General features: G+C 52.2%; 11 protein-coding genes across 11 annotated transcripts; 6 read left to right on the top strand and 5 right to left on the bottom strand.

The window, feature by feature from the left end:
* The first annotated feature begins 81 nt into the window (after positions 1-81).
* On the top strand, positions 82-2,768 carry MYCFIDRAFT_58963 (uncharacterized protein). The gene has a single exon (XM_007929848.1). The coding sequence runs from the start codon at positions 109-111 to the stop codon at positions 2,533-2,535; it is 2,427 nt and encodes an 808-aa protein (XP_007928039.1). The 5' UTR covers positions 82-108; the 3' UTR covers positions 2,536-2,768.
* A 485-nt stretch (positions 2,769-3,253) lies between these two features.
* MYCFIDRAFT_72190 (uncharacterized protein) lies at positions 3,254-4,402 on the bottom strand. Its single transcript, XM_007929876.1, has 3 exons — positions 4,340-4,402; positions 4,028-4,226; positions 3,254-3,974 (listed from the first exon to the last, which is right to left on the bottom strand). Exons 1-3 carry the CDS (start codon positions 4,369-4,371, stop codon positions 3,756-3,758), a joined length of 450 nt encoding a protein of 149 aa, XP_007928067.1. The 5' UTR covers positions 4,372-4,402; the 3' UTR covers positions 3,254-3,755.
* Positions 4,403-4,822: 420 nt separating this feature from the next.
* MYCFIDRAFT_189598 (uncharacterized protein) lies at positions 4,823-6,669 on the bottom strand (the record flags this gene model as incomplete). The annotated part of the gene is made up of 2 exons (XM_007930497.1): positions 4,823-6,474; positions 6,636-6,669. The coding sequence occupies 2 exons, from the start codon at positions 6,667-6,669 to the stop codon at positions 4,823-4,825; spliced, it is 1,686 nt and encodes a 561-aa protein (XP_007928688.1).
* A 1,006-nt stretch (positions 6,670-7,675) lies between these two features.
* MYCFIDRAFT_166245 (uncharacterized protein) lies at positions 7,676-8,553 on the bottom strand. Its single transcript, XM_007930496.1, has 2 exons — positions 8,411-8,553; positions 7,676-8,345 (listed from the first exon to the last, which is right to left on the bottom strand). The coding sequence occupies exon 2, from the start codon at positions 8,176-8,178 to the stop codon at positions 7,723-7,725; it is 456 nt and encodes a 151-aa protein (XP_007928687.1). The 5' UTR covers positions 8,179-8,345; positions 8,411-8,553; the 3' UTR covers positions 7,676-7,722.
* A 225-nt stretch (positions 8,554-8,778) lies between these two features.
* MYCFIDRAFT_198205 (uncharacterized protein) lies at positions 8,779-11,307 on the top strand (the record flags this gene model as incomplete). The annotated part of the gene is made up of 1 exon (XM_007930495.1): positions 8,779-11,307. The coding sequence occupies one exon, from the start codon at positions 8,779-8,781 to the stop codon at positions 11,305-11,307; it is 2,529 nt and encodes an 842-aa protein (XP_007928686.1).
* Positions 11,308-11,704: 397 nt separating this feature from the next.
* On the top strand, positions 11,705-12,433 carry MYCFIDRAFT_198204 (uncharacterized protein; the record flags this gene model as incomplete). The annotated part of the gene is made up of 1 exon (XM_007930494.1): positions 11,705-12,433. One exon carries the CDS (start codon positions 11,705-11,707, stop codon positions 12,431-12,433), a length of 729 nt encoding a protein of 242 aa, XP_007928685.1.
* A 1,099-nt stretch (positions 12,434-13,532) lies between these two features.
* Positions 13,533-15,336, bottom strand: MYCFIDRAFT_140669 (uncharacterized protein; the record flags this gene model as incomplete). The annotated part of the gene is made up of 3 exons (XM_007930493.1): positions 13,533-14,068; positions 14,135-14,736; positions 14,948-15,336. 3 exons carry the CDS (start codon positions 15,334-15,336, stop codon positions 13,533-13,535), a joined length of 1,527 nt encoding a protein of 508 aa, XP_007928684.1.
* A 770-nt stretch (positions 15,337-16,106) lies between these two features.
* Positions 16,107-16,924, top strand: MYCFIDRAFT_176788 (uncharacterized protein; the record flags this gene model as incomplete). Its single annotated transcript, XM_007930492.1, has 5 exons — positions 16,107-16,115; positions 16,151-16,274; positions 16,303-16,412; positions 16,445-16,476; positions 16,531-16,924. 5 exons carry the CDS (start codon positions 16,107-16,109, stop codon positions 16,922-16,924), a joined length of 669 nt encoding a protein of 222 aa, XP_007928683.1.
* Positions 16,925-17,020: 96 nt separating this feature from the next.
* On the bottom strand, positions 17,021-17,614 carry MYCFIDRAFT_101927 (uncharacterized protein; the record flags this gene model as incomplete). The annotated part of the gene is made up of 1 exon (XM_007930491.1): positions 17,021-17,614. A coding segment is annotated over one exon (594 nt), but the record flags the coding sequence as incomplete, so codon positions are not given.
* A 397-nt stretch (positions 17,615-18,011) lies between these two features.
* On the top strand, positions 18,012-18,294 carry MYCFIDRAFT_139969 (uncharacterized protein; the record flags this gene model as incomplete). The annotated part of the gene is made up of 3 exons (XM_007930490.1): positions 18,012-18,064; positions 18,122-18,170; positions 18,229-18,294. Coding segments are annotated over 3 exons (168 nt in total), but the record flags the coding sequence as incomplete, so codon positions are not given.
* Positions 18,295-19,067: 773 nt separating this feature from the next.
* MYCFIDRAFT_215980 (uncharacterized protein) lies at positions 19,068-25,515 on the top strand (the record flags this gene model as incomplete). Its single annotated transcript, XM_007930489.1, has 1 exon — positions 19,068-25,515. The coding sequence occupies one exon, from the start codon at positions 19,068-19,070 to the stop codon at positions 25,440-25,442; it is 6,375 nt and encodes a 2,124-aa protein (XP_007928680.1). The 3' UTR covers positions 25,443-25,515.
* Between the last annotated feature and the right edge of the window lie 1,271 nt (positions 25,516-26,786).

Raw genomic sequence — 26,786 nt, 5'->3', positions numbered from 1 at the left:
AGAAGTCGCGACCAAGCAAGCTGCGTCAAAGAAAGCAGCCCAACTACAAGTACTTCTCACCCATCGTGATGCTGCAACGACCACGATTCGTCTAGACGGACCGGCGTCATGTTCGCACTCAAGTCGCTCTCCTCATATCTCTTCGGTCAAGGCGAAAAATCCAACATCAGCGAGATCCCGCAAGGACAGCTTTACATCGTCCGTCCACGCTCGCCCAAAGGCTTCAGCGAGCTCATCTTCAAGGACGCCGCCGCATTCATCCGACGAGCAGGCCACGAATTCCAGTACCAGCTTGTGATTCAACGCGCATACGAAGAGGGAGAGGCAGAGCTACTGGAAGAAGAGGAAGGTGCCGAAGGGGAAGGAGTGCTGGGAGATAAGGACGAGAAGACCTTCCTGCTTGACGAAGACATCCGTTTCCGCGTCGACCTGAAGCACGACGGTCAGATTGTGCTTGCGTGGAAGGATCTGAGCGGCGACGAAGGCGATCTCTACGAATTTGTCTGCGACGAGAGCGTTCGACCAGAGACTGCCAAGACATTCGAGGCGGTCGCAGCGCAGTGCCAGTTCGAGAGAAAGTATCGCCGATCCCACCAGTACGCAACCGAGGAGAATCTGAGAGAATTCGACTTTGAAGACGACGAGGACATTCCGACTGCGAGCCCCACCGCGACTTCAGAACAAGGCGTGAGCCCGATTGCGAGAAGCTTGGTCGATCTGAAAGAAGGAAGCGCCACCAGCAGCCCGACCATGGCACGTATATCGGCTAAGCGCGAGACACCGGCCACGCCTTCAAAGGCCGTCGCAAAGACACCCACCAAAGCCCCGGCTCCGAGAGAGGTGCCAGCGAGCAGAGAGACACTTGCCGAGGCCGACGCAGAGCTGCACCTGTTCGACTTCACCTCCGGCACCTTCATCCTGCAAGATGCACACGCGCAGGCCATAGTCACCGACACTGGCAACTGGGCATACTGGCTGCAGATCACCGGCGAGAAGCAGCAATGGCTGGGACAAGAGGTGACTCCGGACATCAACCCCGTCTTCAACTTTGAGTACCTGAGTTTCATTTTCAATCACTACACCGAAGACCGCTCAGCCTACTCCTGGCTATTGAAGTTCTCCGAGCGCGAAATCATGGAGACTTTCCAAGAAGGAATCATGCAAGCACTGTGGGAGCATCTGAATCAAACAAAGTGGCACAAGGCTGTCAAGGATGCTGAGCGTGATTATCTGCTCGATGCCTTCAACGACTTGGTGCTTGAAGATGCTCGCGACGATGAGCGTGAGCGTCAGGCGGCCGAGGAAGACGAAGAGGAAGAAGACTTTGAAGATGCTGTGGACCGCAAATCTGAACCCGACTATGATGAGGATGAAGACGAGGACGAGCTGGTCAATCTAGACAAGGACGGCAAGGTAAATAGCCAACTTGCCGTTGGTGCTTCAGTCGACAGGTCCTTCGTGGTCCGTGGAGACAAGATTGGCGTCTTCAAGCACACCGACGACAATCAGCTTCAGTTCAGCACGAGCATCAACAATGTCGCCACGCTCAAGGGCAAGAATTTCGCGCCTAGCAAGGTCATGCTTCACGCTCGCGATCGCAACATGGTGCTGCAAAATCCAAACGATCCCAATAGCGTTTATCGCATGGATCTCGAGACTGGCAAAGTGGTCGACGAGTGGAAGGTGCATGATGACATCCCAATCAATGTCTTCGCACCCGAGAACAAGTTTGCTCAAACGACTGACGAGCAGACCTTCCTCGGTCTATCCAAGAACGCACTCTACCGTGTCGATCCGCGTCTGGCTGGCAACAAGCTCGTTGACAGCGAGCTGAAGCAATACGTCAGCAAGAATGACTTCTCTGCGGCTGCCACGACCGAGAAAGGCTACATTGCCGTTGCTTCCAACAAGGGTGACATCCGCATGTTCGACCGCTTGGGTATCAATGCAAAGACCGCTCTGCCAGCACTTGGCGATCCTATCATCGGCCTTGATGTCTCTGCCGATGGACGATGGGTTCTGGCCACTACACGCACATACCTTCTGCTCATCGACGCGCTCCAGAAAGACGGCAAGAATGAAGGCAAGCTCGGTTTCGAGAAGGCATTCGCCAAAGACAGCAAGCCGCAACCTCGTCGTCTCGGTTTGACGCCCTCACATGTTGCGCAATTCCAGCACGAGACTGGTGCGGCATTATCCTTCACTCCCGCTCGCTTCAATACTGGTGAGGGCTCCGATGAGACTACTATCATTACTGCAACAGGCCCATTCATTGTTACTTGGTCACTTGAGAAGGTCGTAGCTGGTCGCAAGGACCCATACAAGATTAAGCGTTACCAGGAGGAAGTAAAGGCCGATAACTTCCGATACAACTCCGACAAGAACATCGTTGTTGCTCTGCCGAACGAGGTTGACATGGTTGCGAGACGAGCTTTGCAGAGACCGACGCGCGAGAGCATCATGGCCACGCCACGTCGAAGCAAGGGTAGGGGATCTTACCTCAGTAGGAATGAGATAGTGAACTCACCTTACTGAGTTCGCGAGGCGAATCAGTCTGGAGTTGCTAGTTCTCTGATGGATGCATGACTATACGGCCTAGGAGCAGGACCCGCGGCGCTATAGGAGCGCATTTGCTTGACCTGTTCCCTTACGGGAGAGGACTTTACGATCGATCGCTGGTGCAATAGACGACTTTACGAACCAGACTTGAAGTATTAGTAGTATAAAGCTTCGACCTTTCCAAACGGCTCGCTTCAATAATGAAAGAAGCGCGTATATTATCCATCAAAGCTTGCATTTTCCGTCTCACCCATGATGTCTTCACGTTCAAGATCGACCCTTTACACTACTACAAAAGAGGCCATGATAACGAGAAGTATATATCTTTCATATGGTAAATATATATGTTTCAAATAGTAAATAGATATCTTTTAGATAGCAAATAGATATCTTTCGGATAGTAAGTAGATATCCTTCGGATAGTAAATAGATATTTTTCGGATAGTAAATACGTTCTCCTAGATAGTAAGTAGATGTCTTTTAAAAAATAGTAAATACCTATCTTCTAGGGTCGTTGCAGACTTCCAGTCCGAGATCAGGGCCGCTTGCTTCACTGATCATGAAGAGATGCTATGAGAAAGAAGATGAAAGGCAGCGTCGTGGCCACGTTCCGTGGCGAAAGAGCAAATTGATATGAATTTGAGCGGGTACATGCGGCACAGGAAAACCGAGTGAATGAAGCAGTGGTGATGATCATATGGATGCGCTTCGGTGGCGTAATAAATTGTTTTGAGTGTGAAGAATGAGCCACCTCCCTCCCAGGCAAGGATGTCTGAAGAGGTATCCAGCACGCAGCTCGTGGTGAAGTGCCGGGAGCTTATATGGCACTGACAAAGCTTTCGAGACAGCAAAGGTACGGCTTACCGTTCGATGGAATTAACCCTGCGAATCAGCAGACTGGCGAGCGCCAGAGCACGAACCATGAAGCATGAATCATGCAGAAAGGGAACGGACAGCTCATCCTCGTGCGAGGACGTCAGAAGGTCTGTTCAGAGATGCTTGCATTGGTCTATGGTACGACGTGCGCAAAGGCATCTCTCAGCTACCACGCTGAAGAGGTTATGGTATCATCCCACGCCGCCAATCGAAGGGCAGGCTCCCATGACGCCAAACTCTTTCATGACTTTTACCCAGTCATCTCTTTGCAAAACGCCGGTCATGCAAGCATCTCATTGAGAATGCGTAGCTTCGCGCGTTTATGCAACGAGCTGAACAACACCACCGGCCTCCTTGATCTTGCGCTCGGCGTCCTTGGAGAAGTAGCGGGCGCGGACGATAATTGGGATCTCGGGGATGCGGCCCTTACCGAGGACCTTGCTGTAGCCGAGTGGGAGGAGGTCGAGGACTGGAGCGGTGTCCTTGCTGCCGCCAGCAAGGTACTTCTCGCGCTGCTCTTGGGGGACGAGCGACCAGAGCTAGAACTTCCATCAGAATTGCAAACAGTCACCTTCAACATTTCGGTGCTCACCTTGTCGAGGTTGATGACTGGCTTCCAGAACTGGTTCTGGAGCTTGTGGAAGTATCTCATACCAACCTTTCCGAAGTAACCTGGGTGGTACTTGTCCATGTTGGTTCGGTGGTGGTGCTGGCCACCGGCAAGACCACGACCACCGGGGTGCTTTCGGTGCTTGCCAACTCGACCGTGACCGGCAGAGACATGACCGCGGCTGTAGAGATGCCATGTCAGTGATTTGTCGCGGCCGAGGAAGACCAATGCGGCGCAAAGTGGAAGTCGTGCTGGTCGACCAGGATTGCGCACACGGTAATAGAGAGCACTCACTGCTTGCGGGTCTTGGTGAGTCTGGTAGGCATTGCGGCGGTGTTGTCTGTGGCAATGCAGGTGTTGTCCCTGATGATGATCCAGAAAAGAGTTGTTCGAAGCTGGGCGCAGGCGCAGATTTGACGTTGCGTGCGCTGGAAAGTGCGCCTTCCCCGATTCGTGATGGCGGGTCTTGGCACGAATTCCACCTGACGGGAGACCTCTGGACTCTGGAGTTGCTCTTGTAAACCTTGCCCACCACGACTATAAACGCATGACTGACGAGGAGCTCGCCGTCAAAGATCTTTGACGCGCGCGACCCTGACTGGCCGTTGGTTGGTCTTCAAGGCACCTATGGATTTGTGCCATCGAACTACATTATCCTACAGCCACGCGAGAACACGGCGCCTAAATCGAATGCGAACAGTAACGAATGATGCAGCTCGCTCAAACGTCGACGCGGCAGGCAGCAAAGATTCGCAGAAGTTTTTTTGAAGCGATTGTCTACGCATACAGCGGCTGCAGCTTGCCGCATACTCTTTCGAGCACTCTCTGCGGCAGCTGAGACTCGTACGCCATCCTGCACCACTCAGACACGACCTGTCTCGTCTTGGCCGGATCAATGATCTCCTCTATGCTAAAGTGGTTTGCAGTTCGAACGGGGTTCATCAGCCGCCTGTACATTGTTTGCAGCTCCAGATATCTTGCCTTCCTTGCCTCTACTCCCTTCTCCTTCTCAATCTGTCGGAGCTCGTGGGAATGCCCAACTTCTATACCTCCGTCCAGTGGGAGGCTGCCCCATTCGCCTGACGGCCATGCCACACGCATGTTTGGATCTCGGCAATCGACCATTACGCCACCGGCTACGCCATACGTCTTCCTGATGATGATGCTGAACAATGGCACAGTCGTCGTGTAGTATGCTTTCGTAAGCTCAACGCCCCATCTCATGGTCGCTGTTCGCTCCGCAACCGTACCCACAGCATAGCCCGGAACATCGACGAATTGCAGGATCGGCAGATTGAAGACATCGCAAAACTTCAGATGCCGTGCGAGCTTCTGGCTGCCAGCAGCATCGATAGCTCCAGTTGAGATCTCTGCATTGTTCGAAAGGATGCCGACAGGCCTGCCTCCTAGCCGTGCCAGACCAATAATTGATGTTCGGCCCCAAAGCGCTCCGATCTCGAAGAAGGAGTCTTTGTCGACGACCGTTCTGATGACCGTCCTTGGATTATACATTCGCTCCCTCTTTCTCGGTATGATGGATCTCAATGCAATGTCTTCCCGCTCCACTGGATCTTCGCAAACAACAACAGGCGGCACATCCGTTCCACAGTTCGGTAGATATCCAAGGACTTGCCGGATCTGCCGAAAACATTCCTCCTCATCCTCGGCCAAATTATCGATCGTTCCATTCGTACAATGCATCGCCGGTCCTCCCAGATCTGTAAAGCTCAAGCCCTCTTCAAAGGTAGCATTCTTCACGACTTGCGGCCCGGCATTGAACAGACTTCCTACATTCGCAGCCATGACTGAAAAATGGCAGGACACTACTCTCGCAGCTCCAAGACCAATTGCAGGTCCACACACCGCTCCCAGATTCGGAATGCCCATATTCAGTTGCTTCGTCACGATGTCAAAGCCTTGCATCGGTGGCACATAAGAGAATCCAGTTTTCTCAATTGTGCTCACTGAACCACCTCCGGAAGAACCATCAGTCAGCTTAATCATAGGTATCTTCATCTGCAAGGCCAACTTCTCAGTGTACAGTGTCTTAGCCATCAGATTTCCATCTTGGTGACCAGCTCTGATGGTGAAGTCGTCAGCAGTGAAGACAATTTGTCGACCATTCAAACATCCGTAGCCTTGAACATTGTTGTGCGGGAGAAAGGATTCGACCTCTTCTCTCTCTCCGCCTAGCTGCTTCCAAATTACGTGGCCCGTCGCCCCACCAATTTCCTGGAACGAGTCTTTGTCGAGAAGCTTTTGGATCCTTTCGCGAACCCACAGCTTCCCATCTTGTTTCTGTCGAACGTAACCTCGACGTGAATGGTCTGGAGTGTCGGCAATTTCTTTCAACTTCTGCAACTGAGCTAAGATGTCGCTGTAGTCAGCTGGGAGTCCGTCACCCTTTTCCTGCTTCCGCCTTCTGCGGCCTGTGTTGGATTTCTGTGCTTGCTTATTCTGTTGGCTCCCTTCGAGATGTCCCGAAAGCTGGGAAGCTCGTTCGGCTGCTTTTTGTGATTGCTCCTTGCCTTTTGAATCTGCCATGTTTACCTGGATGTCCAAGAGTACCCGGAATGGATGCAGCGGTTACATCTTGTTTCTGACTCGTCGGCAATGATAGGCATGGTGGCCCTCATCTTGAGGTGGTGCTTGCCGAGGCAAGGTTGCTTTGGTAAGCGCCAAGACAATTGGAGGAGTTGCGCTCCGTCCGACCTCACTTCTGCATGTCTTGCAACAATTATCAATTTTCGAGCCGTTTACTGTCGACTCAATGCAGCATATAGTGACGATGTCCCGTCGCGCGCTGAAACGAATGGTCTAATCAACCAGGGTATTGAAAATGGCGCCGAAACAGAAGAAAATGGCAAGACTGGCAGTCGATGGGTCGAAAGCTGGCTCATACAGTTGCCCGAATTGCCGCTTGACGATCCCTCCACCCGCAGCACTTTTATGGTCAGTCCTAGAGACTTCATGAAGCCTACCACAGGCTCAGTTCAGGAGCCATGTGATGTCCATCCGCGGGACGCGGCTCGACAATGCGCTTGATCCACAGCTCGCCGATGGATATGGCCGCCTTGTCCTCGCCTTGCTCATTCTGATCCTGCATCCCTCACTATGGTTTTGCCATGATCGCATCCACAATTCTCTCCCCAGTCAAGCCTTCCGCGCCTCCCTGCCTGTTGACCTCCTCGACATGATCAAAGATCTTTGACTTCCATTCCCGCTTCAAGTGTGGAGGAATGCGGATCTCCAGTCTCTCGTGACTAACGCTGTCATGATCGTGCAGCGTGAACTTGAATAGGTTCATGTAATCCATTTCCCTCTCAACAGCCATGACGCTGAAATGGCGCAACCACTGCCCACCTCGCGAAGTGGCCTCCTTCGATCAGAACCATGTCACCCTGTTGCTTTCCATGATTGTAAGTACAGTCGACATCGCTGGCTTCTCAGATGGCTGGGAAGCTGGCCGTCGCACTTGCTGAGTGGTGGCAACTCAGAATCTAAGTCTGTGAAGCGGAGAGGAGTATAGACGCGTTGAGCTAGACCTCCGGACATCATTTTGTGGCGAGATGTGCCATCGGGGCCTACAATGTGTGGTTGGATGAAGTAGCGAAGAATTGATATTGTGCGCCAAGGCAGTCACATGCATTCGGTTCAACGCGTTAGAACTTCTTCTATTACCTCCCTGGATTCATGTCAATCCTCAAAATCTCCGGATGTCTATGCGTGCCGGGCATCAGTATTCCCAAGCCTACCGCCCTTCTGATCGCCTTGGCCATCTTTCTCTGATTCACCGGCCTCAAATTGGTATCATTGCTATGCCTAATCCTGCCCATCTCGGTCATATACTCGCTCATGATGGAGAAATTCTTATAGTGATGCAGCGGGTTCAGTCCTAATCGATCAATGACATCGTAGCGCGGTTTCGGCTTCCGTCGCAGCTTCTTCCACTTTGCCATTTCGACACCTGTCAGATCGTGCGGCGCGTATACATCGCCGGCTTTCCAGCGACGGTGAGAGGCTTGCCGTTCGAGGTCTTGGCGGTTCCAGCCGCGTTCTTGGTCGAGGAGCATTTGCCGCTGCGCAGCTTCCTTGCGGGCTTGAGTCGCAGTCTTGACGGCGTCTTGCATCATGCTCCAGCCGGCGGTCGATGTCGGGGAAGGAGTATTAAGGAAGGCGGTCGATGGCGATGCGCTGGCTCGGAGCGGGGCTTGAGGGGAGGAGAGCGAGGCTGGTGTGGGTGTTGGTGCGGCAGTGTGAGCCTGGGCTTGCGTCTGATTGCGGTTGCTTTGCAGGAGATCTGGGCTGATCAGTACGCGCCGGCACGGCTTTGCTATGTTTCCATGGCAGAGGCAGCGGAATTACCAGCGAAGGCTGCAGTCGCGCTTTGGCGTCGATTCTGCGGTTGCTGTTGCTGTTGCGGTTGCGAGCTCGTCGCCAGACTTCGACGGCATTGGCGACATACCGACGACGGCCTGATGGAAAGTCGTGTGAATGCGTGTTCGAGCGACATGATTGCTGTGTGCCGATGGTCTCGTACGCACGCGCGACATGAGGCATGATGATGTGAAGCCGCCAGACGTCGATCCTCTGCGGCGACGCGGCAATGCCAAGACATTTCATGCATGCAGTTCCACGGAGGAGATTATACATCGACAGAGAGGACTCAGGACTGTTTGTGATGTGAAAGGATGCGGACTACAGACGGACTACATTGATCAACAACCGCAACAATGCCCTCCCACCTAAGCCGCCACATTTGCCGGCGAATACTTGCCAACGAGCCCATTCTACACAGAGATTGCCTGAGACGACAGGCACACGCATACAGCACGACCAGACCAGCGACACACAATCATTTCGTGCCTCCGCTACGACACAATGCCTCGCGCAACATCGCTCGTCAGCAGCATCGAAGCTTCCTCAAGTTGGGCATGTTTGGCGCCAAAACGAGCACCGCGAAGGAAGCAGATATCGACCCCGGCATAGAAGACATGATGCAGCTTGCAAAGCTGCAAAGAATGCGAGCTCGACTTCCACCGCCACACGATATTAAAGACGCTTTAAGCGTCTTTTTCAAACACAAAGAGAAGCAGAAGACTCAAGCTATGAGCGACACCCAGGCAGAACTGGTCCTGCGAGCCCTGCGCTTCTTGTCCGAATCATCTACAACTGGAACTGACGGCGGTCCGACTGGCCCCAAGTATTTGGACCAGAAGTCTATGGAACGCGTGGCCACAGTATTAAGCAGGAGCGAGAGAACGCCGTCGTTGGCTCACTTGGACTTCGTGAAGTATCTCATTGCTACTCTCACCCCTCAACAGTCAACGCCCGTTTACCGTGCCATCCAGTGCACGTATGTCAGTATGCTTGCGCATTCGGGACGGGCCATTGAAGCGAGGCAGGTGACGATGGATATAGAGGGCAATCGCTTCGGTCTCGAGGTTGAAGGGCCTGTTGCTTCGGATAGCGGAAAACGTGATCGGGCCACGACAAACGAGATGAGTGAAGGCCCAATCCAACGCATGTGGATCCAAGTCTTGATCGGATTCGTGATTGAAAATGACGAGCCCCGGGCACACGAGACACTTCGCATGGTGCGAGAGCGTTCTTGGTTCAACCAGCAAGAAGTCCCGATTGCCTCAGTCATGCTGCGCCTTTCGATACATCGAAATCGGCTAGTCGATATTAAATCGTGGTTTGCAGAGCTCTGGCGCAGCTTCCAGTCGAAAAGCCTCGACCGCAGTACGGCCGAATCCGTGGGCATAGATCTACATCGCGTGCTTCAATGGTGTCTGGAGCATAAAGAATTTGAGTTCGGGCACCAAGCTGTGCGACAAGCGACGACTGGCATTCCCCCGAAAAGTGTCTGGGATGCTATCTTCGTCTGGGCTGCTGGGACTGGAAAAGGGGCAGACGAGATTGGTCGCATGTTTGGTGTCATGGAAAAGATGAATGGGGAAATCTCTGACCCGGAGCAGTGGAGAGTGCCTGATATTTTCACAATCAACAAGCTAGTCGAATACGCCACCTCTAAGTCCGATCCATATCTGGCCGAACGCTTCATTGGTTTGGGCCAATCGAAAGGAATAGAGCCTGACGCGTACACGTATCAACTTCAAATGGAATATCGACTGAAGATCAATGATGTGGACGGCGCCCTGATCGCCTACAAGAATCTTCAATCAATGGACACCTCTTCCGATCAAGACCTGCCTACGGTCAATAGACTCATCGTGGCGTTATGCAGAGGAAAGCGGCACAGCTTTGACACCATCATGAATGTTGCCATGGACCTGTCAGACAGACGAGCACGGTTCGAGGCAGAAACTGTCTCGACCCTAGCTCTATTGCATCTCAACCGCGACGAAATACACGATGTTGTGGACCTGCTCAATACCCATGCGTACCACTATTCTGCAGCTGATCGAGACAGAGTCAGAGATGCCATCCTTGCTTTCTGTTTGGACTCAAACACGCCGACCTCACGCTCGTGGGATGCTTATTCGGTGATATGTAAGATTTTCGAAGATACGCCCCGAGAGCCACGCACAGACATTATGAAGAACTTCTTTGACCGAGAGCGACCGGACATGGCAGTCAATGTCTTCCAAGAGATGCGGAAACACACTCGCGCTGATACCATGCCTACTGTGGACACTTACGTGGCCGCCTTCCTAGGATCTGCAAAGCTCCGGGATCTTGAGAGCCTGGAGGTCATTCACAATCAGCTCAAGCTGGACTTTAACATCGACGTCAACACCTATCTCACCAACGCACTTATAATTGCGTATACTGCGTGTGGGCAGCCGCGAAAGGCGATCAACTTCTGGAGCGATATTGTATCCAGCAAAGAAGGACCGACGTTCAATAGCATTCACGTTGTGCTACGAGCCTGCGAGAAGGCTCCTTTCGGGGACCTGAAAGCGAAGGAATTATGGGAGAGATTACGGAAGATGAATGTGGATCTTGATCAGAGTATGTGGGCTTCATACGCAGCAGCTTTAGCCGGCAATGGCGACAACGAGCTTGCCTTTAAGACCATCGAGGAAGCTGAGGCCAACAACGAGCTCGAGGTCGATGGATTTCTAGTGGGAAGTTTGTATGATGGCGGACAAAGCCATTTGAAGCAAGCTGAGATTGAGGAGTGGGCGAAGGATAAATATCCTGCTGTCTGGGAACAACTGGAGAAGATCGGCTACGAAGTCGACGCGGAAAGTGGTCGGAAGAGGTTCAAAATCGACCGGACTGTGACGCCCTGAGGGCACTTGCATGTGAGGAGGCGCGGCCGGCGACAGCAGGGATGACGTTTGTATCCTTCGTCCTTTCCATTAGTCGGTGCACAATAAGTCGCAAACCACCGGCGCCTGCACCCAGGACGATAGCAACTCCAGGCACCAAGGTTGCTGCAATGATCAACCTCGATCGCCCATCGCCCATCGCGCGAACGCCCTAAAATCGAAGCAAACTTTGAAAGCGCCGCTGGTCGGAACGAAATCAGGCTCGCCTCGCAGGTTTGCGGAAGCGACCGACACGACATGCGCTCGAGCTCCAATGCGTGATCTTCCGTCTGGCCCTTCTACAATAATTGATGGCGTAGCCAACCCACTTGCGACTTTGCCTGACAAAAGTCGTTTGGACATACAGCGTGGCGACGCAATGTCACTGACCGACGGTTACAATGCTACAATCCTCGGTGCTGCTGCGGCGAGGACGTTCAACGTGCCAGAACTGCTCGAGCTGATACTTCTCCATTTGCCGGCACTCGACCTCCTTCTCGCCCAGCGTGTTAGCACGCAATTCCGAGACACCATACTGAGCTCCAAGCAAATTAGACAAGCGCTCTTCTTAGAATCCGAGTCAAGCCCGCGAGACCACAACGAGCAGGTGCGGCGATTGAACCCACTGATCGAAAGCATGTTTCAGCCCGAGGACATCAAAGGGTGGATGGACCGGCGCATCTATCCGTGGTTTGGGAAGCTCTATAGTCAGGACGCCGACTATCAACGGCTGGAGGCGATAATGCTATACGGGGACGAATCATGGCGAGACTGGATGCAAAGGAAAGGGTATCTATATCATCGCGCGCCCAGGAAACACACACGACCATTCGTCGCAACCAATGTCTGCTTGCCTGTCGTTCGGACTCACAGTACCAGCTCAGCATTAGCATACGCAAACGCGTCTTGGCGTAGAATGTATGCTTCGTATCCACCTGCGAGTGTCAATGTCTGTGACGTCAGTTCACCTCATCACCTCGGGATCGTGCCATCGATGCCTATGGGTGAGATCATGGATCGTTTGCGGGAGCCGGACTCAGAGTCTGGGTACTGGGCGTGGAGGGAAGGGCTGGAGAAGACAGTGCTTATCGAAGAGGAGAACCTGTGAATACGACGATTGGCGTGGCGAGATGCGGACCATTTGCTTCAAGCATGCATTCAATTGCACCGCCTTTGGTTCGCACAAGAATCTGAGTGTGACTATCCCATCTCTAATGTCCATTGGCTCCATTCCCATTGCAACATCTATTCCCATGAACCTGCTCCCCATTTCTGATAGCAAGCTCGCTCGCCAAATTCCTGTTCGATGATGGCACATCGATACTCGGATTAGCCTCAAAAAAGTCGGCGGATCTAAGATTAATCTGATGAATTTCCACCGGCATCACAGGCCAGTCCTCAACTCTTGGATTATGCGTCAACGAGTCTCGATGTCGATGCCGCCGGACTGGTTGAACGTGTATGCAAAGATGTATTCGTAGTTGGCGAGAGTGATTGCAGAGAAAGCTGGTGCAGTGGATGCGGCGGCATTGGACGATGGAGGGAGAAGGGAGATAGATCGTCGGCACGCGAGGAGCGCGCGGCTTGGCCTGATTGATGATGATGGCGGGGCGGAGATGTTTCCGCGGACCACGCCGTCACCACGCATGGCGACATGCCCTGGGAGCCCGCAGCGCCCATCCATGGTGAAGCCGGGCGAGACGGAGGAGCGGAGGGAAGGCTTCAATACTGTGTGGTCTCTGGGAGCGTGGTTGGTCTGGCTCATGGCTCGCTCCATGGGACGCGCTGGCCACGCTCGTCGCCTCGGCATTGACCATTGCGGGACCGCCGTGTCTGTTCTTCAGCGAGTGCGTGCGGCACCATCCTCTCCGACGCGTGCCATCCATCATTGGTGCTGATATGATCGATCGGTAGCCTCATTTCCTTCGCCGGCACGCGGGAAGGTATTTCAGTATGGGGAGGTGGGGTGAGTCGTGCCGGTGTCTGTCTACCGAAAAAGAAATGATACGTGCCGACATTCCCGGGCTCTACCGTCAATGTGATAGCCTTGATCTGGGGCGCAGTTGCAATGCTATTCAGCATCTTCCCGAGCTACCAACCAGTCAGGGCCCAAAACATTCTACAGCGTATCAAACCCCGCCCATATAGAAAGCACTGGACAAAACAGAAGCATGAGCTATATCCACGAGACTAGATCAAATACCGCCTCACTTGTGCCCATTGATCCCCTTCGAATCATGCCTTACTTCTTCTCTCTTCGCCACCTTCATATCACCACCCTCCTGAGACTGCTGCGGTATATTCGCCATCCAAGCGGGCGGCGTCATGCCGGTCTGGTCTTGAATCGTGCTGAAGAGTGGAGGAATCGACTTGAAGAGATTCTGAATCGGTGCCATACTCTGATTCGCACCTTGGTCATTGCCGGTAGTCCAGACATTGATCTTAGGCTGCAGACCATGAATAGCTTTGGCATTGGCATCCGCGAGTCGTTCGTAGGTCCCATTCTGCAGCATGAGGAACTGCATCAGACCTTGAGGCCCGCCCATGACGTCCGCGAGAGCACCATAAGCCTTGCTGAGTTCGCTAAGACCGTCCGCCTCTTTCTTGCGCGCCATGTATGCTGCTTCGGCTTCACGAGCGCGAGTGAGGTACATGGCTTCGGCCTCCTTTTCCTTCTGTATGTACATGGCTTGAGCTTCACGTTCCTTCATGAGGTACATGGCTTGTGCCTCTTTCTCGCGAGCTGCGAGCATGGTGTCGGCGTCTTTGGTGCGCTTGTAATTCGCGGCATCGGTGTCCTGTGCCGAACGGTAGTAGATAGCTTCGGCTTCGGCCTTTTGGTTGTATTGCTGGGCATCGGCTTTCTTGGTCTGAGTGTAAAGATCTGCGTCGGCTTTCTCTTGTGCAGATTCTTTTGCGATCTTGGCCTGTGTCACTGTGGTGGCTCGAAGACGCTCCAGCTCCATCTCTGCACGCTTCTGCTCGACATCCTTTTGTAGTTCGGCATCGCGTTGTTCAGCAGCGCGCTGGGCCGCGATTTGCTCGATGTTCAGGGCTCGAGAGATCTCGATTTCTCGGCTTCGCAGCTTTTGATCTGCGTTGGCCTTTTCAACTTTACGCTCTGTCTCGAGCACGGCTGTATTGGCGTTGATCTTGGCGATGCGCTGTTTGGCTTCGCCCTCCTTCTCTGCTTCACCAACGCGACCAATCATGCGGGCATTGGCAACGTCGACTTGAGCTTGGCTTTGAGCGCCTTCGTGAGCTTTCCGAGCCAGAGACTCAAAGTACTTGCTGTCACCCATGTCCTGCAGCTCCTTGACGTTCGCATTATACACCTTCATACCGAATTGATCGAGCTCCTTCTGGACGCATTCGATGACCTGCTGCTTGAAGATTCGTCGATTGTTGAACCTATAAATCTAGAGAGTCAATTTTGATCCCTTCCATGGTCAGAGGAAGGGTGCTCCGCCAATTGGCGAGAAGGTCTGGACATACGCCTTTGTAACTCGGACATTTTTTGTGGGAGACCACTGACAGGAGGTCTATTGAATCCGAGACACTGGAGCTTTTGTCGAAAGACCGTCCTCGCCAACGTCGAGTACACCCCCTAAGATGAACTCACAATTCCTCCATTGTCATGTTTGAAACAATCGATCTCGTCTCGCCCTCGATGATTCCCTTGATGATGTCTTGCACGTGATTTCGGCCAGTAGCAACCATGCCGCCCTTGGTGTAGACCTGTCCGTCACTATCCCCAGTCAAAAGCACCGCATACTTTGTAAGAGAATCGAGATTGTCCTCGGGGCCAATGGTGAAGACTGCCGGAAGGGAGAATTGCAGTTTCTCGCTGGTCATGGCTTGCAGTGACATGCTGAAGTCAAATGGCGTGATACTGAGTTTCGTGACCTTCTGGAAAGGCATAATGAACTTCTTCTTCGCGATGACAACATTTTCGATGCCTGCGCCAGTCACGGCGAGATACGAATTAGGTTCGGAGACGTGATACCACATCGTTGCGGTATTGCCGTGTAGCAGTCAGCAGTGGGTGAGCGTTTGGGAAATTTCCGGGCGTATCGATGGGAGAAGCACGGAATGGATAATTTATGGACTCTGCCTTGCTCTTCAGTATGGCGGAAGGGAGTGACAAGAGAAATCAAAAGAACGGGGTCTTGTGAGAAGACAGCTTGTCTTATATGCCGCAGAGCGAATTCGAGAGCACGGCCTCGTGACCGCTTGCAACCTGTATACTTGTGAGTCTTAGAACTGTCCCAAAGGTCGCTTGCTGAGCCGCCCGTATTGCATGCACATGCATCTCTCGTGACCGGTGTGTGAAGTCAATGCCGCGGACTTTGCCCAGAGACAAAGACGGTATTCGGCATGACTGCAGAATAACAATGTCGAGTTACCTTTTGCTCATTCTATGTGCTTCCGTGTTAGGTGAATTGCATGCCGACCTATCCGGAGGGAGCTAGCGCAAGCTGTGCCACGGCTATGATGGACCTCGCTCCAAGGCAGCGCTGCCAGATAATTATTATTGACGTACCTGACAGTAGAAGCACACAAAGAAGATCCTAAGAACAACGCTATTAGTCGGGAGGTTGTGGCTACGACTGCAGGGCGTAGTGAGATTCTCGTTCGCGATCAATCAGAAACTGACGCAGTGGTATCCGCGGGCGGCCTCAAAGTCCGCAGCAAACTCAGCCCCGGGGATAGACAGGTTGCTGAGTAACTGGAGACGCAGACATCCTGAGGCATTCCACAGCCCCATAGTATCCGGGCACATGACCGCTGTTTGACATTTGCGAAGACTGTCTTACTTTGGTAGTGCCGCCACAGCCATACGGCCTCTAATTTTCCAAGAATATACCTCACCGGAGTCGTGAACGACTTGAAGCCGATTCCAACTGGCAGAGCTGCGTGTAAAGATGGATCCTCCGAGTTACGAGGAAGTCACTTCTAGCAACACAGGGCAAATAGCAACCTGGGACAGCGGCTCAAAAGCACCGCACGCGTTGAGTATTCGAGAAGAGATTGGCGCATCCAGATGGCAGCATGTAGCCGCTTTGGTCTCGAAATTGCTACCGCAGGTGAGAGAACGGGCAAGGCGAGGGCTGTCCAGGTTCTCACTGCTGATATTGCCCTCCGACCAAAGTGAGTTGCAGAATTTGGCATCGTCGCCCAGGATTGCTCACATTGCGTAGAGAGCGTCAGCAGCAAAGGCGAGCTCGTAGGCTTTGCCGAAGATGATCGACCAGTTCTTGTGCAGCTCGAGGGCGACTTCGACGATAGCCCGTTCTGGACGCAACAGGAAGCACTGGATTTGCTGCGGCAGCAAATGTATGCAGAGGTCGCTGGCGATGCAACAAGTTCAGCCGTGGAGGAAGCTCTACCCCAGCGAGCCGTGCCGCAGTCGAAGTCATCGTGGTTTGGAGGACGAAAGCAGATCAAGGCAGCAGCCACGAAGGTGACCGTGGCGCCCAAATGCCTGGTTCGGGTCGAAGTTGAGCTGGAGACGGTGAACTTTCGCACTGTGACTGAGTATGGCTTATGCGAGACCATGCGAGGGCGTGGAGTGCTTTTGACCGTGCATGTCGCATGAACGGCAGCGTTGCGAGCGGCACGTAGTTGAGATAGAGGGCGTCGGATGAGGGTGGGCTTTTCAGTCCGCAGACTTGTCAGCCTCTGCTTCTGCCGCCTTCTTCTCGCCTTCCGCATCGAAGCCCAGCTTGTCGAGCTGTCGGATGAGCTCATTGATCTTGATCACTTTCTCGACCTGTTCCGGCAGCAAATTGTCGCCCTTTTCCTTCTTATCTTTAAGCTCGCGCGCCTGTCGAAGCTTCTTGGCCAGCTTGCGGGCTTCCTTAGCAGCCTGCTCGTCAGCATCGAGGGCCTCAGCTTTGGCATCGGCAACCTTGGGCTCGCCGTTGGCCGACTGCGCGCCACCAGCAGCATTGCCTTCAGCATCCCGCCTCCCCTCTGCCTCAGCAGCTGCGGCCTTCTTCCTGGCCTCCTTGCGCTTCAGATTCTTTGCGGCGGCGGCCTTGTGCGGCGGCAGCTTCTCCTCTGTTGTATCTGCGCCAGGTACGCCGCTCTTGCCTCGATTCTTCCATGCCTCTGCGGTGCGATTCTTGTAGACCTCAACGTCTTCCGGGGGCCTGTAGCCAGGCTTCACCCGAATCTCTTTTCGGACTGAGCCATCGGCACGAGTTGAGGAAGGAATTACGGACTCGCCGTTGCTCAGCTTCCGGATGCCTGATTTGGAGATATGTCCCTCGGCGACGCTTGGCATTATGGTGACTGAAGGGGCTGCGACCGAGGTGGTGATGGAAATGGAGATGGTGAGCTCCTCAAGTTCCAAGGTGCAGCGGCAGTGGCATCTCAACTTCGAAGATTTGACTCGAGATCGAACCTCTGGCCACCGACCTCGCTTTGCGTCGTGATTGGCTGCGCGAAAGGCTTCCTTTGCCCTTCTCCCCCGAACACCTCATCTTCTGCCATTGGACGTCACAGCTTGCAAACACACGCAGTACCGGCCAGCCAGACCTCCTCCCTGATCTGACCCTTTCATATTCCTCTGAAGCGTCGCGAAGATGTCTGGAATCCTGAATGGACTGTACAACGGCCTGATCAAGAGGTAGGGACCGCGCCATGTCTCCGAAGAAGTCTTGTGCTCACTCCCGGTGTGCAGGAATACCATCTTCCTCACGACCATTTTCGCCGGCGCCTTCGTTACCAATATGTGAGTGGAAAGGTTGCATGGCGAGTGGAGGACGGACAGGGGCTGACGAGCATACAGCGCATTCGACACAGCTGCGAACGGAATCTGGGACCAAATAAACAAGGGCGTATGTGCAACAGCAGAGGCATGGGCAGGCAGTATGGCGCGCTAATCGGACTGCACAGCGACAATGGAAAGACATCAAGCACAAGTATATGGACTCGGGAGAGGCTGAGGAGGATGACGAATAGCGCACGCTCAGCGGCGTGGAGGGGACAGGGCGTGGCATGGGGCGAATAAAGGCAGCAAAGCATGTTACATTACGAATAGCGAGAGCATGTCGCGGAGGGACAACAGATCCCAGGCGCAAAAGCAGACTGGTCTTGAAGTAGGCAGGTCAGGCTGGATGGTGGGATGGGATGGGATGGACATGCTTCCACCACCATTACGTGTCCAGTGTCCGATTTGTAGACTGCCATCGCCATCGCCATCGCCATAGCCGTAGCATACACTCACCAGAAGCCTCCCATATCGATATTTCTGCGAGCTGCAGGAGCATGTATTGATCGGGTTGCACACATGTACCTGTATGTAGTTTCCAAATATCACGACGATACGTCATGAGTAGAGGTCGAAGTTGCCGCGCATATTGGAATACCGTCGACGTAGACGTAGGTATCTGATATCGCACAACGCTTCGGTCCACGCCACGCCCACCGAGACAAGGTGTCAAACGAGTGCGCACATAATCAGGAGCGAAATTCCAGATCGCAGAGCGCGATGGCATAAACACAGCGGGAACAAAGGCAAAGGCTGGACAGCGATTGCCCTTGCCCTCCATCCACCACCGAGCATCAGTACACATCAGCATCGACGTCGACATCCGCATCCGCATCCGCATCCGCATTAGGCGTCACCTGGAGAACGCAGAACCTCCCAGACCAGGCCAGGCCAGGCGCAAATCAACTGACGCCTGAAGCCACAACGCAGCGCCGCTCCCACCATCCCACCATCCCAGCGTACGATGCAGATGCAGATGCAGATGCAGTCGTTATCACCGCACGAGGCCAAGCTATGCAACAGTCTGCTCACCCACCCCGTCAACTCTTCCCACCGCTATACATCTGCCGCCGACTGCGAGCTTCGCCGCATCCTCTTCACATCGCTCGCCAACAACCGTGAAGACTACTTGGCCTTCTTCTTCCCAAACGGCACGCCGACTGATCGCTCAGAACCCTGGTCACTGAAACACGCGCAGGGTGCAATAGAAGGGGCCGAGTACACGGCGGCCGCGAGGGGCACAGCATGCGGGCACATCTTCAAGAATGGCGAAAGCACGTATCACTGCAAGACGTGTGCTGCAGACGACACGTGCGTGCTCTGTGCCAAGTGCTTTGACAGCAGTGACCACCAGGGCCACATGGTTCTCATCTCCGTCTCGCCTGGGAACAGTGGATGCTGTGACTGCGGAGACCACGAGGCCTGGAGGAAAGATGTAAAGTGCTCAATACACTCGGCAGGTCCGGGCGAAGAAGCGCAGACGGCTGGCAAGAGCGCCGCGAAGGACAAGCAGAAAGCTCCTTTGGGCTCCTTGGCCTCTCAGCTCCCACCAGATCTCCTTGAGTCCATCCGCATGACCATCGCGAGAAGCGTCGATTATCTGTGCGATGTCTTTTCCTGCTCGCCAGAGCAATTGCGCCTTCCGAAATCCGAAGCGTCCATAGTGACCGACGAGCAGACATCGAGGCTGGGTGGCATGTATGGCGAAGAGCCTGTGGAAGACCACCCCGAATACGCTCTCATCCTATGGAATGATGAGAAGCATACCGTTGACGATGTCAAGAACCAGGTCGCTCGAGCGTGCAGCAAGTCCAAGACGTTTGGTTTGAGCAAGGCTATGGAAGTCAACGATATTGGCAGATCTGTCGTCCACTATTCGCGAGACCGCAATGAACTGCTGAGAATGGCTGGCGTGGTGGAACAGCTCAAGCTTACCGTGACCATTCGCTCTGCGAGAGACGTCTTCCGTGAGCAAATGTGCTCAACCATCATCGATTGGATCTCTGACATAGCTGGCTGTGCTGTGGGAAACGAGCCTTACCTGCTGAGAACTGTTGTCTGCGAAGAACTCCTGAAGCCCTGGCGGACAGGCAGCCAAGCATCAAACCAAGACATTGGCATCCACGGTATCGATGACCACGAAATCGAAGATAACGACGAGATTCGCAAGAGAAATCGATCCATGGTCAATCGCCTGCGACCGATCAACGCTCCCGCGATACAAGCCCTCGTGCAAGACATCGAGGACACTAACGATGACGACGACGAAAATGGCGACGATGATGACTACGATATGGACGAAGGCGACGATGGTATGGACATTGAGGTTGAAGACCTCCGCGCTGCTGTCACGATTGATGCAGCGGACATGGATATCGACATTCTTGATGATGTGGACGACGCGGATGCGACTGGATTTGCACCCCCGCCACCGCCTCGGGAGCAGAGACAGCGCATTCTAACGCCCCAGGAAAGCGATGGAGAAGAGCCCGAGCAATCAAGACCAAGTACGAACGCACCTTTCGACAATGTTCCCAAAACCCCCAAAGTACGGGCCCCAAAACGCATCCGACCCAGCAAGCACTGGCTTGAGAAGCCGGAGGGATTCAAGGCGCCGCGACCAGCTGAGCCCTGTGAGGATTTGTGGCAACGAGTCAGGCTAGACTTCTTGATTCTGTACGACCTCCGACTCTGGAAGACACTGAGGATCAGTCTCAGGCATCTTTATATCACCACAGTGGTGACAATACCTCATTTTAAACGCAAATTGGGATTGCGGTTCGCTGGACTCTACACTGCGCTGGCACAGCTGTACCTCATTGCAGATCGAGAACCAGATCATTCAATAATCAATCTGAGTGTGCAGATGCTCACCACTCCAACCATCACTCAAGAGGTCGTTGAGCGGGGCAACTTCTTGACCAATCTCATGGCAATCCTTTTCACCTTCTTGACAACTCGTCAAGTCGGGTTTCCTGAAGATGTCAACCCAAAGGCGACACTTGCTTTCGAGGCTGGTGCAGTCACCAACAGGCGCATGTTTCACTTCTTTTTGGACCTGAGATGGCTCTTTCAGTCGGAGCTTATCCATTTCCGCATGCGTTTCGAGCCTCGCTACCTCCTCCAGTTTCTGGATCTGGTTAAGCTGCACCAAGGCGTGTGCCCGAACGTAAGAGCGATCGGAGAACATGTCGAGTACGAGTCGGATACATGGATAAGCGCCAGCATGATTGTGAAGGAGATAAATAAGCTGTGCAAACAAGTGGCGGTCTCTTTTCAGCCTGATCCAAAGTTCGACGATCATAACGCAAACCTGCACCGCGCTATTCGCGTTGTAGGCCAAGTCACCATGATCAACGCTTTTGGCTACGAGCGGAAACGGTTTCAAGCCGCTGAGATCAGGGATGATCTGGCATGGCATATGGTTGGCCCATTCGATTTTGAAGGACGAACGTACAGTGTGCCAAGGCATGAGGTGCAGAAGGAGCCTATGAGTTTCCACCATCCACTTCATTACGTCTTGTCTTGGTTGCTGGAAAACGCCAAGAGCATGAGTCGCGACGAGATGCGTGCACTTCTGCACTTTTCGCCAGACGACCTCAAAGATCCTTTCAACGCCACAAGAGCTGCTCCCCCACCGTCAAACTTAACATCGGACGAGCTCCTCAGTGGGATCTTTGATCATCCATTGCGCGTCTGCGTCTGGCTCGCACAGATGAAGGCCGGTATGTGGGTACGTAATGGTATCACCCTACGCCACCAAGCACATACCTACCGCAGTGTGTCGCACCGAGACGTTGGATATCAGCGAGACATCCTGATGACCCAAGCTGGGCTGGTCTTGTGCGGTTCTGACGACGAACAGCCCGGAGAACGCTACTTGGCGCAGATGATCGATCGCTTCCAGATTGATCAGTGGGTCAAGGGCAGCTACGATCTGGTGCCTGGCTTTGAGGAACCGCAGCAAATGGATGTCTTTGAAGACTTCTTCCATTTGATGGTGATCGTTCTTTCTGAGCGTAGCAATCTTTTGACAGGCCTCGATGAAAGAGAGCAACAAGATCGCGTCCTCCAGCACGAGATCGCGCACGCTCTATGCTTCAAACCACTCTCATTCAGCGAGCTTGCAACCAGGGTGACCGAGAAGGTAGGCGAATCAGATGACTTCCAACGAGTGCTGGAGCATATGACAAATTACCGCGCACCGGAAGGTCTCTCAGACACTGGAACATTTGAGTTGAAGCCAGAGTACATCGAGCTTGTTGATCCATACTACGCTCATTACTCTCGTAATTATCGCGAGGAAGCCGAGCAGACTTACAAGAAACACATGGCGCGAAAGACGGGGAAAAAGGCCGAAGATGTCGTTTATGAGCCGCATCTGGAACCTATCAAGAATGGCCTGTTCAGCAGTCTAGCGGCATTCACTGCCACATCCCTTTTCGCTCAGGTGATTGGCGCGGCCTTGAATTTTGCGATCGATGTCAAGCACACTGCTCCCAAGGTTCAAGTCCCCAGGGTGGAAACATTCCTTCACATGGTGCTCCACCTCACGCTGCTTGCCGTACTGGAGGATAAGAATGGCGAAAGCGCAGATATTGGCTTCGTCTATCTTGCAACATCGAAAGCCTGCAACTTTCAAACAGTCACACCGTGGAGCACCCAGACCACGATCGTATCACTACTCCTCGCCGTATCCGGCATGGATGAGTACGCATCCGTCCACCCAGCCATTAAGCATGTGCTGCGTAAGATGCAGCTTCGACAGCCAGATAAGCTGATTGCAGCTGGGCCACTTGGTGCTATACTGGACAGGTCAGATACTGGTTCCCCAGCTTCACTCTCGGCTGAGGATAAGGAGCGCAAGAAAGCAGAGGCGAAGGCTCGGCAGGCTAAGGTCATGGCGCAGATGAAGCAGCAACAGAACAGCTTTCTTCAGAATCAAGGCCTCTCTGCTTTTGATGATGACGACTTTGAAGATCTCGGCGATGACATGAGCATCACCGATGGATCTGAGAATCTGCGCAAGACCTGGAATTTCCCAAAGGGAACGTGTATCCTGTGTCAAGAAGAGACTGATGACCAGAGACTCTACGGCACGTTCGCTTTCATGGGCGAGAGCAACATTCTGCGACAGACACCCGTTGATGACCCAGACTACGTTCAAGAAGTGATTGATACGCCCCATAGCCTCGATCGGGTCGCAGACGACATTCGCCCATTTGGTGTATCTGGCAAGAATAAAGTCGAGGTACAAAGAGTTGGCCCTGACGGCAAGGTTGTCACTGTCGAGCGACAAGGTCTTTCAAAGGGCTTCCCGCACCAGCGAGAGGGCGTCAAGGGGCCAGTTGCAACCAGCTGTGGGCACATCATGCATTACAACTGTTTTGAGCTCTATCTCACTGCAACTCAGCGTCGCCATGCGCAGCAGATCGCCCGGAACCACCCTGAACGTATAGAATACAAGGAATTCATCTGCCCGCTCTGCAAAGCTCTTGGCAATACATTCCTGCCTATCATCTGGAAAGGCAAAGATTGCGCGCAAGAACATGAACTCCACGCCTCGCGCAATTTCAACGACTGGCTGGCAGACGTTGGTAACAACTACCAGCCTGATCTCACCTTCATGCAGGATATCGTTGCACCCGCGGCCGTGCATCGCTACCAGCAAGTCCAGGAGTTCTATTCAAACCGAGCCATGGCGCACATGGCACAGATGTTTGCACCAAGCTTGATGCAGAACATGCAGGATTTAAACCTCGAGTCGCCCACGAGTCCTCAGCAGCCACATCGCTACCCACTTCGCGGGACTGCTACATTGTCTAGGCTGTTTGGCCTTCGAGGCTCCGGCGGCACGCCAACAAGTGCACCTACTGGTATCGACCAGACTCCCTTCGAAGCTCGCTCATACGATCTCTTCAATGCATATCATCGAATAGAGGAAAGCATCAAGGTAAATCAACTGTGCGGCACGAGTACCGACCTTGCTGTAGCTACACCCGTGGTAGCGATGTCGAGGTCTCTTGGCTTGACTATATCCTCATTTGAGATTCAACACCGAGGCACTGGGCCGAGCGATCCGTTTGCCACTTCATTGGTAAAAGATCTATCAGAACAGCACTTGACGCACTTGCGAATCTTGTCAGAAACCATCGAGTCTTACTTGGCTATCAACATCCTCAGATCTGGATCGAATGTGGTCGCAAGGGAGACGATTAGGAAGCGCGATCTCATCACGGCGCAGCTATTCGGCGTCGACTCTGATCCTGCTATGATGAAGCTCAAGGAGATTACTGGCAAGCTTTTGTTTCAGGATGACATCTTTCTCTTCCTCGCAGACTGGCTGTCCTTTATGGCACCGAACGTGGCGGAAGCTTCCTCTATTTTGCAGCTATGCTTCTGGGCTGAGGTCGTCAAGGCGATCTTCGCATTTCGATCCATCGTACAGTCGAAGATTCTCCCGCCGCAAGCATACGGTAATCTGAACAACGCTTTCGCCAGTGCTGTCCACGCGATGACCAACGATATTGCTCTGCCACTGGATGAGGCACAGATCGACCTGCTTCGTATTATTGTTGACAGATACGCTCTTGTCTTCCTCCGCAAGAGCGCAGTTTTGATGCTCATCCGCTACGGTCTTGACTTTGAATGCCCTTACGACATTGATTCAGAGTCTCCTGAGCTGGAGCGACTCACGAAATTGCTGCATATTCCATCGCTAGACGACATCTGCGAGATCTTCACGAGCAATGTCGCCGGCAGCACAAACTTGCGTTCCATCACTGAGCGCTGGCTCTCTCAAGCCAGTCTCGTCAGGCAACAGGAGCAAGACATCTTTTCCACTTCCTCGATCACTCTTTCTCACCCAGCGATATTTGAGCTCGTCGGTCTTCCGAAGAACTACGACACCCTCACGGAAGAAGCTATCAAACGCCGCTGTCCCACGACTGGCAAAGAAGTCACAGATCCAGTGGTGTGCCTACTATGCGGCGACATATTTTGCTCACAGGCCGTCTGCTGCATGAAAGACCGATCTAAGGGAGGCTGCTATCAACACATGGCTACACATGGCTTAAAGGTGGGTATCTTCATCAATATTCGGAAGTGTATGGTCTTGTTCTTGCATGGTCCTGGTGGGCAGGGAAGCTTTGCGCACGCCCCATACTTGGATCGGCACGGAGAGCCAGATCCTACTCTTAGACGTCACCACCAATTGTTCTTAAATCAGAAGCGATATGAGCGTTTGTTAAGGGAAGTCTGGTTGGGACATGGGATCCCCACCGTTATTAGTAGGAAGTTGGAGGGCGATATCAACCCCGGTGGGTGGGAAACTCTATAGTAAATGCAAGAACAGTTACGTCTAGGCGTTCTTTGTTTAGGTAGAGATTAGTCTATTTACTATCTTTCTACTTAATTTTTAGAAGATATCCTATAGATAAAATAGATAAAATAGATTTTAATTAGTCTTATTTATCTATTTTAGTAGAGTTTTAGTATTTTATTTTTACTTTTAGCTTTACTATAACTAAATCTTAAGTTTAATTAATTTTTTACTATTTAACTTATAATACTAACCTATATAGCACTATAATATATTTAGTATTATTAGTAATTTAGTAGACCTAGAACAGACTATTATTAGAATATATCTTTAATAATAGTAATTTAAAATTTTGTTTAAAGAATAGAAGTACAATTATATAAAGTATATATTTTTTATACGTAGACGCGGGCCTAGGGCGTATAGAGGAACTATATACGTCCTAGACGTTCTAGATAGTACTACTCGCTATAAGCATTCCGGATAGTACCTAATATAAGTATTTAGTTTCGGATTAGACCTAGACCTACTTTATATATTCCGGATAAGACTTTCTATAGGCGTTTCGGATTAGACTTACTATATACGTTGCGGTTTATAAATAATAATTATATAGTACTAAATATACTAAGCGTTTGAAATAAGGCTTATCCTACGCGTTCCGGATAGTACTACTCGCTATAGGCGTTTTATAGAATACTTATAGTAGGCGCTATATAGGGTACTCGCTATAGGTCGTTCGAATACTATTTACTATAGGCGTTTTAGATAGTATTTGCTATAGGCGTTTCGGATAGTACTACTCGCTATAGATATCTCGGATATCTGCCGCTATAAGGGTTTCAAATATTATATACTCGCTATAAGCGTTTTTAGTAGTATTTCCTATAAGCGTTTTAAATAAGACTTGCTATAAGTATTCTATATAGTACTTACTATAGGTATTTTAGATAGTACTACTTACTATAAGCGTCCTAAATCGCGCTTGCTACTAGCGTTCCGAATTAGACTTGCTATACGCGTTCTAGACAGTACCTACTATACGCGTTCCGGCGCGTTCTATATTAGACTTACTATAAGTGTTCTAGACTAGACTTACTATAGGCGTTATAGATAAGGGTTACTCTAAACATCTTTAATTAGTCTTACTATAGGCCTTATAGATAGTATTTGCTATAAGCGTTCCGAATATAACTCGCTATAAGTTTTTTAAATAGTACTTACTATACGCGTTTTAGACAGGACTTGCTCTACGCTTTTCGGATAGTACTTGCTATAGGCGTTTTAGATTAGAATTGCTATACGCTATCCGGCTAAGACTTACTATAGACGTTCTAGGTAGTACTTACTATAAGCGTTCCG

This window comes from Pseudocercospora fijiensis, assembly GCF_000340215.1.
Source record: "Pseudocercospora fijiensis CIRAD86 unplaced genomic scaffold MYCFIscaffold_6, whole genome shotgun sequence".
NCBI lineage: Eukaryota > Fungi > Ascomycota > Dothideomycetes > Mycosphaerellales > Mycosphaerellaceae > Pseudocercospora > Pseudocercospora fijiensis.
This window is presented reverse-complemented; position numbering and strand designations above follow the sequence as displayed.